Here is an 11,621-nt window from a genome sequence, read left to right as displayed (position 1 = left end):
TTACATACTTCTCAGGTATACATTTTGAGTGTTAAGTTGCTGTGTGATGACTTTAGTGTTCTTTGTAAAATGACACAGTGAGTCAGACTGTTCTATTGTTGTATTGTTATCTGTTATCTGACACTACATTACACTACAATACACTGATACAATGCTATACTTACACTGTATTATTCTACAGTACACTATGCCCTGCTTCATTCATTCCCCTGCACTACACTATGGTAATCTGTGTTATTATGTACCATGCTGTGCCATACTTGACTATACCACACTGTACTATCATTATTCTATTTAATACTACGCTAGAGATTACTATTAGAAGAAGTAATGAGGATAAGCGGTAGAAAATGAATGAATGAATGAATGAATGAAGCTGTTGGCTGTGGTTAGATGAGTAAAAAGTGACGCATGACATGCAGGGGAGAATAGTGGGGCAATGACCTGAGTGGGCAGATGCTTCTCCCACATTACAGACACACCCATAGACTGCCCAGGGCGACCAAGAACCACAATAGACTAGTGTGTGAGCGTGTGTGTGTTGGGGGTGCACCGCTTCAAGACACACAAGGGCTCTACTGGACCCACTGGGGGATTTGGCTCCTCAAACTTCCTTCTGCAGGACAGACTGTGCCTCTTGGGGTGTTTTGGAATTAAACGTGTGGATCTTTTTCTCATGAGCGCCCCGAACGGACTGCACCAGGGTATCCTGACCTCAAATCTTTAGGGAATGGCTCTGCGCTCCAGGACTGGATTTTATCGGCAGGAGGTAAACAGGACCGTGTGGGAAGTTCCAGAACGCTACCGAGACCTGAGGCAGGTTGGGACTGGAGCTTATGGGACTGTTTGGTGAGTTTAAACTGATATACAATTGAATGAAATGATTGATGTTCATCTTAATCTTGTGTAAAAAGGCAAAGCTTTGTGCTATTATTGGTTTTGTAATTTTTTTGCTCAATTTTTTCCCATTTTGGCTGTATTTTTTGGTATAATGGCACTTTGGACACCCATGTCAGATTTTATCTATCTCTTCAGGGTATAATTGATTAATTTTGACTGACAATCTAAATGAAAACATGATTTAACAGTGCAAAATAAAAAACCTGACTTATTAATGATTTTTTCCCTGTTTTGCACCAAATTTCTTGAATATTTAGAGATATTCTGCCAAGCCCAGCTGGTTGCCCCTCTTTGCACTGTGTGGCGTGAATGAGGGCAAACAAAGAAAAAGCCCCCCCCCCCCCCCAGCCTCATTGTTGTTAAAAGTCAAAGAATTTCAATCCACTCTTTGAGCGAACACAACCGGCCCTTTTATGTGTTTCCACAGCTGACATTTTCACTGATCAGCAGGGTGGCTAAAGGTTTAATTAATATTACCCACAGCTCCATTCATAATGGGATTTCCACTCATGATTTGATTTGTCTACAGTTTTCTTGTATTTTGTCCATTTCAGTTCAGCGTGGGATCGTCGTACAGGGTCACAGGTGGCCATCAAAAAGCTTCACCGACCCTTCCAGTCTAAACTTTTCGCCAAAAGAGCCTACAGAGAGCTGCGACTCCTCAAACACATGAAGCATGAAAATGTGAGAGAACTGTGTTAAAATCACGTTCATGTATCAAGCCACTTTTTGGATGTTCTTTCTTTTTTCCCCTGAGCAGGTGATAGGACTTCTGGATGTTTTCACGGCTGAAATTTCACTGGACCGCCTCAGAGACTTGTAAGCTCCCATATGGTGTTACCTTGAAGTAGTAGAAGGAATCTTTGCACCCACTGATACCTCCTTTGGCCCGCAGCTACCTGGTCATGCCTTTCATGGGTACCGACCTGGGCAAGCTCATGAAGTTGGAGAGGCTCTCAGAGGACCGAGTTCAGTTCCTTGTCTACCAGATGATGAAAGGACTCAAGGTGAACACCTGAGCATCCATTATGTTATTGTTTTTAAAGTGCCATTGAATGTTTTTCATGTGTTTTTCTCATTTCTCTTCAGTATATCCACTCAGCAGGGATCATCCACAGGGTGCGTAACCTTTAACCTTGCAGATTAGGCGCTTTGGGGGTGGGGCTATAACTCTTTTTTTCTCCTGAAATCCATTCATTCCAACCCTGTGGAATTAGTGTGTGATGGTATGTCATACAATGCTATACTATAGCAGACTAAAGCATATGCAATCATTTATTACAATTGGCTACTAATCGAAACAAGTACTATGGTATGCCATACTATACTATACTCTGATTATATTATACTAATTGATAACATACTCACATCTTGTATGCGTTATGACAGGATCTGAAACCAGGAAATCTCGCCATCAACCCAGACTGTGAGTTAAAGGTACAGCACGGCAGCTTAACCTTGAATTTCCCCAAACAAGGACTGAGAGTGAAATGATTGCGACTACTTCAGATTCTAGACTTTGGCCTGGCAAGGCAAGCTGATGCAGAGATGACGGGTTACGTTGTGACCCGCTGGTACCGAGCCCCAGAGGTCATTCTCAACTGGATGCACTACACGCAAACAGGTCGGTAGCCCTTTCTTCACTCGTATGGGTTGGAATCAATTGTATGCTTAGGTTATTAATACGATGTTTCTTTTGTTAGTGGATATCTGGTCTGCTGGCTGTATCATGGCAGAGATGCTGCTGGGGAAGCCGCTGTTCAAGGGCAACGACCGTATCCTTCAACATGCAACATGAAACTTCCTTTTCAACAGGAAGTAGCTGTTTCTCTCTCTCTGTGTGTATTGCATGAAAAAGCCTTGACGTATAGCCGTTGCCAGACCTGGACCAGCTACGAGAAATCATGAAGATCACAGGAACGCCTGCTGCTGACTTTGTGGTGAAGCTACAAAGCCAAGATGTGTGTTATAGGAATAGAAAATACATATATATACACTATATAGCCATTAATAATCATACAGTACTGAGTCCACTGTCTCTCCTAATAGGCCAAAAACTACCTCAGAGGTTTGCCAAAAGTGGCCAAAAAAGATTTGCACTCAATTTTCTCTAAGGCTAGCACCAACGGTAAGTAAATAGCAATGTTTCTCCATTGTCACCGCAGCATTAACCACTGTTATATTTTTGTTTTGCAGCGGTGTGCGTGCTGGAGAAGATGCTCCTCCTGGACCCGGAGGAGAGGGTGAGCGCCTCGGAGGCCCTCGACCTGCCTTTCTTCAGCGAATTCCGGGACACAGAGGAGGAAACCGAGGCACAACCATACGACCAAACTATGGACAACACTGACCTGACGCTGGACCAGTGGAAAAGTAAGAAATATGAGTAACAACGTATATATGTATGAATCCAAAACGTGATGTTTGTATTGATACAGGGCACACGGTCACTGAGATATTGACCTTCAGACCGCCCAAGGACTCCAGAGAGACGTCGCTTTAAGTACACAAGAACACAGATTTGCACATGCTACAATTTTTTTAATGCGTAGAATGCTTATTTTGGAATAAATGTTATTTGTATAATAATGGGAAGAGTGACATAATTCCAGTGAATAGTATACCTCATGATGAGGTGTATTGTGACATTAGCAAAGAAAATGATGCAAAAACAGTCAGCAAAGCATTATAAAATACATTTTTATTTAATGATTGATTCAATGCAGCAACCGGGGGTGTCCAATATCTCCCTCGGGTGACAATGGCTTTGCCTTGGCATCCTTGAACGCACCCAAAGCGGAATAATACACAAGTCACATGCTGTACTTCTTCTGCAGGGCTGTAATGGCAGATCCATCCAGGTCTGCTTGATGCAGGAAGTCGAATACTTCTTTGAGCACTGTGTGTGTGTGTGTGTGTGTGTGTGAGGGGGGAAATCCATGCATTAATAACACTAATGGCGAAAAACAAATAGAGTAATTTGAGTTTGGCATTCACTGTATACTGTAGTTCAGGGGTCCCAAACCGCCGGGCCGGGGACCGGCGTTTGCAAACGGGCCGCACAGAAATAATAAATCATTGATTAACGACCGCATTCTGGCCAAATTAACTTTGGCCTGTGTCCCTTGACACACCAAAATCCCTGTCTACTCTCTATAGATATAATAATACAACTGGATAGGATGTCATCATAGAAATACATTGGAGCATCTAGTTTTTTATATATATGTTATATATATTATACCTATGCTGTATTTGTCTGCCACACATTGTCGATCCGTGACAAAAAGACCCAAATCACACCGGTCCGTGGTGCAAAAAAGGTTGGGGACACCTGCTGTAGTTCTTTTATAGTCTGCGGCTATGAATCCAGCAGAAGGCGCTGTCTTATAAGTCAATTGACAACATTGACATTTGTGCTATTCCAGATTTACTGTAAAATAAGAATTGAATATGTCCCACCTTTCTTCTCTGAAGAAGACATGAACATGATAGCCGTGTCAAAGCGCCTCACGCTTGATAGATTCTTAAGAATGTCCATTGTGACAGCTGCAGCTTCATTCCTGTGCGAGATGGAAGATGTTACTGTCGAGTAATTGCTTGTAAAATGTGCAGAAACTCACTGGATGTAGAAATCACGCAGCGTTTGTAGGATCTGACTGAGGATGTTTGGCTCAAGGGAGCTCTGGAAAATGTGTGCGTACGCCTCTGGCTTGATTTGCTACATGCAAGACAGTCAAGAATAGCTTAGAAGCTAGCAGTTGGAATGACATTATGGTGAAGTAACGAGCTCCTCCCACCTTTAAGTATCTGTAAACCACTTCCGGGTGGTTTCCAATTGTGCGGAGGTCGGCTTCTAACTGGAAACTTCGGCTGGGTGGGGGAGGCAGGACAGGCGGTTTCTGGAACAACTCGGGAGGATGATCGGTTTCCTCTTTGATTTGTGTGCTTGAAGGAACTCTTAACGATAAAACAGAGAGCATAATTAAACTAAAGCAGGACAATAAGATGAAGATAGTTCAACTAACGAGTTGGGGGTGTCTGATATCTCCTGGATTTTGATCATCTTTGCACTGGACAATGAGGAGCCGCCTACGGGGTCCCTCGCCACCTCCTGCTGCCCGCTTGACTGCAGTTCAGGTACCTCCACCTTCCCACTGACCTCCTCTATGTCCATCCTCCTCAAGGGTTTCTGAGCACAATTGGGACTGACATGTAAAAATGCGTAAAAGACGTAAAGAGAACATATACTAAAAGATGGGTGACTCACAGTGGAGCGCAGATGGGCCGCTTTGTCGATGGGTTGCACTGTTCTCCTGTGGCCGGCTGTTTGAAGGATGCCGCTGGGAACACTATCCTGACAACACACCACAAGAACAATGATATTAGTGCATGAGTAATCATGCAGAGGTGTGTACAACATTTAATGGCTCCAATTAACGCCCTTCAGTTAGCTGCCGAATCTCCTATAGTCCCCTACAATAGCTAAAAAAATACATTGGCATTAACAGCTGCGGCTGTAGGCTACCTCTGTTTTTATTACCTCCTCAAGATGACAGTAGCTGCGTCTGAAGTATCATGCAGAATCCATCAACTTTAAAATGTGGCGACTCAACTGTTGCTACATTTGCAGTCCTGTTACTACAACATTGGTGCATAAGTTAACCTAAAAAAATGTTTTGTTCTTTTTTTCGGGCCGCTATGCCTCCCTGAAGCCATCCCACATTGAAAACTAGACTACACAAACTAAATGGAACAACACATTCATTCATTCATTTTCAACCGCTTATCCTCACGAGGGTCGCGGGGGTGCTGGAGCCTATCCCAGCTGTCTTCGGGCCAGAAGCAGGGTACACCCTGGACTGGTGGCCAGCCAATCAAAGGGCACATATAGACAAACAACCATTCACACTCACATTCATACTTATGGACAATTTGGAGCCGCCAATTAACCTAGCATGTTTTTGGAATGTGGGAGGAAACCGGAGTACCCGGAGACAACCCACGCATGCACGGGGAGAACATGCAAACTCCACACAGAGATGGCCAAGGGTGGAATTGAACCCAGGTCTCCTAGCTGTGAGGTCTGTGCGCTAACCACACGTGCAGCCACAACACATTCAAACTCATGCAATTGTTCTAAAATCGCATAAATTAAAAGATGGAATTTTAAACTCACAATTTGGAGTTTCTGAAGCTCATTCAGGGCCTGCTTGTTTCCTGGTTCCAACTTCAACACCTCCTGAAAATCTGCATTTTCACGCATCTATCGTTACTATTTTGCTAATTCAACTCCTACTATATAATGAAGGTAATGTGTTGCTGTTAGACGGCAGTGTTGTGCACACCTTTCTTGGCCTCCTCCAGCTTCCCTAACGCCACTCGTGCCGTGGCTCGGCGAGCCAAGGCCTTGGAGTATGTGCCGTCTAAAGAGATAGCTTTGGTGCAGTCTTCTTCAGCCTCCTTAAACCTGCCATACGATATAGTGTTAATGTGGTTTGACACCATTAATAAACAGTACAAGCGCAATTGTTCTTACTTCTCCAGCTTGAGGAAGGCCATGGCTCTGTTGGCGGGCAGCAGCACGTTCATGCTGTCCACCTCCATGCCTCTGCTGTAGCACTCGACAGCCGCGTCATACTTGCCCTCTTTGAAATAAGCATTACCCTAGGAGACGCCATACTGCATCATGTAGGTCACCGTGTCAAGGTGTGTGGAGGGTTTCAGTGAGGAAATCTTACTCTGTCTTTTTGGACAACTGCTTCCTGTCGTCTCTGCTGCTCCTCCATCAGTTGTTGCTGCTCCTGGTCCAACGTGGGATCTTCTTGAAGATTTTCTGCAACTGGCTCTTGACATTCAAGACTCTGAAAAAGGAAAACCGGTGAGATATGCTTTTAGTTCATGTAAAACATTTATCACAAACACTCACCTTTTTGATTTTCTTCACTTCGTTTTGGGCTTCCAAGTTACCAGGATCTATCTTGAGGACCATCTCATAATCTGTACAGAAAGTCATTCAATCCCAGCCATTTTTCAAAAGACAGTAGTTGCCTACACACCTTCTAATGCTCCGTCATAGTTCTTCAGTGCAAAGCGGGCTGCTCCTCTCCGTGCGTATGCTTTAAAGTAGTTGCTGTCCAAAACGATGGCCAAGTTGCAGTCCGACTCGGCCACAGCATACCTGATGAAATCCAGAATAAAACAGGTTAGCAAGCATGGAAATGTTATGATGCAAAGGTGATTTTTTTAAATGATGTTCCAACAGTAGAATCAAGGCTACTGTACACCAAGACATTTGAAATGTTTTTTTAAATACCATAACATGGGACTTTTATTGCTCACTTTTTGAGTCTGAAGAAGCTGGTGGCTCGGTTTGTAGGAAGAACTGGATTGTAAGGATCGGCACTCATCCCTCTGGTGTAACATTCAATGGCGTCGTCGTATTTCCCCTCTTTGAAAAGCGTGTTACCCTAACAATAAAGTCCTTGTGTTTATTAATATTCCAGTTGTATTGTATGACATCTTGGACGATTACCTTTTCCTTTTCTGCTAAAGCTCTCTCCTGATCAACTGCAGCTTCTTCTGCGTCTGATTCAGTTGCCTCTGTGGGACTTTCCTCCTTGTCCACCTCTGCTAGAGCCTTGTCCTGTCATGCAGGGTACAACTATTACATCACTACCTCTACACAAGAATACTCTTCGAACTCATCAATTAATTACCACATCAAACTTGTCCCATGACTTATAATCGTGCGATTTTATCCTTGATACCACATTGGTAGTCGTCTCTTCTGCCTTGGAGTCCCCATTTGCCATCTTCATCTTCTTCTTCACCCTCATTTTTGCTTTGTAGTCCTTATTACGCACAGGGGGGAGTTTGGACTACAAAACAAGAGAAAATGCTCCTGCTGTTCAAAGAATTATCACCTGAATGTGCAGCTCTACAACAACAACGAACCTGGTCACCCCCCAGCGCCCATGTGCTCAGCTGCTCATCTTTGGTCTTCATTTCCGTCTCCCACGTCTCCAGGTCCTTCATGAAGCTTTGCAGGTCTTCTGCATTCTGACGCATCTGGATTTGCAAGTCAACTGCTTTGTTTCCTCCAGCCATGACTTCGCCCTGCGATTTTGTGGTAGGAGATGGCAAGTAATGGACACTTTTGTATGGAAGCCCCCCCACCCAGAGATTCACGCTTCATGAGTCCAGCCAAACCGCTAACATGATAAAGGCGAAATACGACATTAATAGAATTAACTACAACTTTATACATTACCTCTTATGTCTTTGTCCAGATGACGATGTAGTTGTAATTAATTTACAGTACAGTAAATAGTAGCTATTTCATGTGCTAGTCTTGTTATTGTTGTTTCGGAGCCATGACAGCAGTGTCCCGGCAGGCTTTGCGCTACTGAACATGCGCAAGAAATTACTTCTTCATGCGCTTTAACAGTGGAATCTCATCTCATTACCGCCCCTTCTGTTGCTTCTGGTCATTGAAATGAAAAATGGTCATGCAAAACCCGCAAATTTGTTGAATATAAGTTGTATAAATATTGTTAATTACATGAATTTTGATGAAAATGACACATTAAATACAGTTTATTATTATTTATTCCGGTATTTTTTTACTTTTAACCTCACCGCTATCACGTGACGTACGGAACCGCGATGACCTCTCCAGTTAGCCAACGCTAGCTAGCCGGAGAGATAACATTCATGCCAATACTTCCGTACATTCAACACTTCAATAATGGGCCAGACGAAACAAGACGAAGATTATGGATATGACTTATTTCCGGAGAGGAATCCTGGGGATTTAAATAAAAGATCCGTACCACGTTTTTACACTTGGTACCATAAGTGTCAGCTCATGTTAAAGTTAGCGGTGGAAACCAGTAAGTAAGGTTGTCACTCTTTATTACTTCGTGCTGTATAACGCGAGTATTAGTTACATCAGTAACGAACCACTGCTAATTTAACACAAAGAAATACAATTAAAATGTTGTGTCCTGCCTTTCATATGGAATATATCGTTAGCTTGCTAGCTAGCTGTATATAGCTAGATACTCAGGCTCTAATCGGTGATGTGCTTCACTCAGGTCCATATGCCAAACTCCTCCTCAGTGCCATGAAGAATTCTGGATGGTATGTATGAGTACATTTATATTTGTTGACGACATGATGTTACAAGCAATTGTTTACTTTTGAAAATAGCAGGTGAGATTCTGGATAGAAAAGCGATGACGTATGGCAGGGGTGTCCAAAGTGCGGCACGGGGAACTTTGCAGATAGAACAAATGTCAAATGCCCCCATGATAGTATCATGATCACATCCAATATCTCTTAACACATATAATTCATTGCATTCGCTTTACTCATTGCCTTCTCTATATGACACAGTAAAGTGCGTCCAGACCGTCATTTTTCCTGCGAGGACTGTGATGGGACAGTCAGTGGAGGATTTGACGCGGCGACGTCCCAAGTAAGGAGAAAACCTACTGATCAGTTGACCATATTAATATTGTTGAGAGTTCATTTTTTTTTCTTTACAGATTGTTTTGTGTCAGAACAACATCCACAAGCAGTCCCACATGAACCGAGTGGTCACGCACGAGCTCATCCACGCTTTTGACCACTGCCGGGCTCACGTGGACTGGTTCAACAATTTCAGACATCTAGCGTGTTCTGAGGTGTGATTTATGATATGATCGTGTGCAGCCCACATCCATTTATTATACAGTGGAACCTCGGTTGGAGGCCGTCCTGGTTAGCGTAAAACTATAATTTCTCAATGATAGTTTTACATGATTAAAACTATTCTAAAAATTTATTCACTTAGCGTCTATTTTGGTTAGAGTCAGACCTTCTGCAACGGATTCATGATGCTAACCAAGGTTTCACTGTATTTGACCCGAATATAAGACAACCTTGAATAGACAAAGTGTATCTTTTGGGAGATTACAGTTTAAAAAAAGGATATTTCTTAGCTGTTCTACAGTCGTCAGTGATGAACATTATCTTTAGAATGAGCATCATGACTCTTCCTCTGTCGTTTGCAAATAGTCTCGTTTATAGCACTTAATTGGTTCCAGACCTGACCGTGATACATTTCCGTGATATGAATCAATATTAATAAATGGAATACTTTCATAGTTATATCATAGAAAAACTTTTTTTTTTTAGATGTCATCGCCTTATTCTTTGTTTACGCTGCAGGGACTCAAGATGGCTACTAGCCTGGCTCAAATGTATTTATTCTTAACTGTCACTACGGCCGCCTAGTGACCAGAATACAACATATCACTTGCATTTCAATACATTTTGACTAATAGACAATAGTCTACCATGAAATAGCAATGAATGATATATGAGTAAATGCAATATACAGAAGAAACGATAATCCAACCGCAGTATTGCGAAGGACGTCAGTATTCCCAACCTTGGAGACACCTTTTTATAGCTGTGTAAGTGACAGGAAGAAAAGCTCTGTCTATACCTGAAATATAAAACAATCTGATATTTCTCTTGGAAGAAACTACCGTCTTTATATGTGGGTTGAGTATCATAATTGATTTGTTGTCCTTGTCTTAGATCCGGGCAGCTAACCTCAGTGGAGATTGCTCCTTCTCCAATGAAATGTCGAGATTCCACTTTGGCATGAAGCAGCATCATCAGGTACCTTTTTTGCAGCGCTTTCACTCCGCCTCTTTCGGCCTGCTTAACTCTTAACTCTTCCTGTGTGCTTGTCGGTTAGGAGTGCGTCCGAAGCCGCGCCCTTCGCTCCATACTGGCCGTGAGGAAAATTAGCCAAGAGGAGGCTGAGAAAATAGTTGACGAAGTCTTCGATACGTGTTTCAATGACCACGCCCCCTTCGGACGGATCCCACACACCAAGAAGGACGCTAAGTTTGCCAACAGAGATTATGACAACAGAAATCGATACTATGCAAACCTTTAGCGTCACAAGTCCTCCACTGTCAGGATGTGATATGTCCTTGGGACACATTTTGGACATTAATTCTGTACAAATGGATCATACGTAAGTAGTAATTGTTTTGAAAGTCAAATACCAGAAGAGTTTTCTTAAGTTGTCCTTTTTGTCCGTTCTATTTCCTGTAAATACCGCTGATTAAATTAAAACATTGAATTAAATCCCTCTAAACAGTATGACTTCTTCAAAGTCAATTCTAGGGCACATTAGACATCGCTGACCCTTTTAAAGAAGTTTGCAAATGAACGCAAAAAGTTGTCAGTCAACATGGCCGCCAACTGTGTTCACATCCATAGCATGTCATTGCTGACATCTGTACTGGACAGTAGCGTTGAAAGAATCTCGTATCCTTTCACAGAGACTAATGAGCTGGGGAAAGTTATGAAGGAATTAGCTCCATAATCCCCCATGATCATCGTCTTCCGCTTAGCACTATCTCAATGACAACACACACTGCATCATAATCACAATGTCACGCGCTGTAGAAATAGGCCCCCTTATCTAAAATGCAAAATGAATAGGTTTTAAAAGCTTATGAGAGAAAATAACAAGCTCAAGAAAATAAAAAGAACATCCGGAAACAAAAGGAAAATTATTTGGATTTGCCTGACACAAGTTGACTAAACAAATCATGCAAAACAACAGAATTACTATGGAATCAAATGCAGGCTAATAAATTGGATTAACATGTTATATTTAATTCTATTTATTGTATTCAAACAATGCTCATTTA

At 42.5% G+C, this 11,621-nt stretch overlaps 3 protein-coding genes across 4 annotated transcripts; 2 read left to right on the top strand and 1 right to left on the bottom strand.

Annotated features, from left to right (window-relative positions):
• The first annotated feature begins 562 nt into the window (after window positions 1-562).
• mapk12b (mitogen-activated protein kinase 12b) lies at window positions 563-3,502 on the top strand. The gene is made up of 12 exons (XM_058078737.1): window positions 563-849; window positions 1,455-1,584; window positions 1,661-1,719; window positions 1,796-1,907; window positions 1,990-2,019; window positions 2,290-2,337; window positions 2,410-2,524; window positions 2,604-2,675; window positions 2,782-2,861; window positions 2,950-3,028; window positions 3,097-3,270; window positions 3,336-3,502. Exons 1-12 carry the CDS (start codon window positions 731-733, stop codon window positions 3,398-3,400), a joined length of 1,083 nt encoding a protein of 360 aa, XP_057934720.1. The 5' UTR covers window positions 563-730; the 3' UTR covers window positions 3,401-3,502.
• An 84-nt stretch (window positions 3,503-3,586) lies between these two features.
• On the bottom strand, window positions 3,587-8,351 carry rpap3 (RNA polymerase II associated protein 3). The gene is made up of 17 exons (XM_058078734.1): window positions 8,171-8,351; window positions 7,855-8,016; window positions 7,617-7,778; window positions 7,433-7,543; window positions 7,240-7,367; window positions 6,957-7,078; window positions 6,827-6,897; window positions 6,639-6,761; window positions 6,437-6,564; window positions 6,246-6,367; window positions 6,077-6,147; window positions 5,168-5,254; window positions 4,926-5,089; window positions 4,698-4,857; window positions 4,521-4,618; window positions 4,360-4,460; window positions 3,587-3,796 (listed from the first exon to the last, which is right to left on the bottom strand). The coding sequence occupies exons 2-17, from the start codon at window positions 8,005-8,007 to the stop codon at window positions 3,711-3,713; spliced, it is 1,887 nt and encodes a 628-aa protein (XP_057934717.1). The 5' UTR covers window positions 8,008-8,016; window positions 8,171-8,351; the 3' UTR covers window positions 3,587-3,710.
• A 171-nt stretch (window positions 8,352-8,522) lies between these two features.
• On the top strand, window positions 8,523-11,064 carry atp23 (ATP23 metallopeptidase and ATP synthase assembly factor homolog). 2 transcript variants are annotated; one of them, XM_058078738.1, is made up of 6 exons: window positions 8,523-8,792; window positions 8,997-9,042; window positions 9,298-9,379; window positions 9,450-9,587; window positions 10,489-10,572; window positions 10,652-11,064. In XM_058078738.1, exons 1-6 carry the CDS (start codon window positions 8,648-8,650, stop codon window positions 10,853-10,855), a joined length of 699 nt encoding a protein of 232 aa, XP_057934721.1. In that variant the 5' UTR covers window positions 8,523-8,647; the 3' UTR covers window positions 10,856-11,064. The 2 variants fall into 2 exon arrangements, with proteins under 2 accessions (XP_057934721.1, XP_057934722.1); XM_058078739.1 differs by having other exon boundaries at window positions 8,656-8,801.
• Window positions 11,065-11,621: the final 557 nt, after the last annotated feature.

Source organism: Doryrhamphus excisus, chromosome 7, assembly GCF_030265055.1.
Source record: "Doryrhamphus excisus isolate RoL2022-K1 chromosome 7, RoL_Dexc_1.0, whole genome shotgun sequence".
Classification (NCBI taxonomy): domain Eukaryota; kingdom Metazoa; phylum Chordata; class Actinopteri; order Syngnathiformes; family Syngnathidae; genus Doryrhamphus; species Doryrhamphus excisus.
The sequence above is the reverse complement of the archived record's forward strand: the minus strand, read 5'-3'. Positions and strand labels throughout refer to the sequence as shown.

What these genes read in the sequence shown, in the direction of transcription:
- mapk12b (XM_058078737.1), top strand. Translation starts at nt 731, where the DNA reads ATGGCTCTGCGCTCCAGGACTGGATTTTATCGGCAGGAGGTAAACAGG. An exon ending in GGAGCTTATGGGACTGTTTG is followed by an intron (nt 850 to 1,454) that starts GTGAGTTTAAAC and finishes TGTCCATTTCAG; the next exon opens with TTCAGCGTGGGATCGTCGTA. An exon ending in GCTGTTCAAGGGCAACGACC is followed by an intron (nt 2,676 to 2,781) that starts GTATCCTTCAAC and finishes AGCCGTTGCCAG; the next exon opens with ACCTGGACCAGCTACGAGAA.
- rpap3 (XM_058078734.1), bottom strand. Translation starts at nt 8,007, where the DNA reads ATGGCTGGAGGAAACAAAGCAGTTGACTTGCAAATCCAGATGCGTCAG. An exon ending in AGCTTCTTCAGACTCAAAAA is followed by an intron (nt 7,079 to 7,239) that starts GTGAGCAATAAA and finishes GGATTTCATCAG; the next exon opens with GTATGCTGTGGCCGAGTCGG. An exon ending in GCTGGAGGAGGCCAAGAAAG is followed by an intron (nt 6,148 to 6,245) that starts GTGTGCACAACA and finishes GTGAAAATGCAG; the next exon opens with ATTTTCAGGAGGTGTTGAAG.
- atp23 (XM_058078738.1), top strand. Translation starts at nt 8,648, where the DNA reads ATGGGCCAGACGAAACAAGACGAAGATTATGGATATGACTTATTTCCG. An exon ending in TTGACGCGGCGACGTCCCAA is followed by an intron (nt 9,380 to 9,449) that starts GTAAGGAGAAAA and finishes TTTTCTTTACAG; the next exon opens with ATTGTTTTGTGTCAGAACAA. An exon ending in GCATGAAGCAGCATCATCAG is followed by an intron (nt 10,573 to 10,651) that starts GTACCTTTTTTG and finishes CTTGTCGGTTAG; the next exon opens with GAGTGCGTCCGAAGCCGCGC.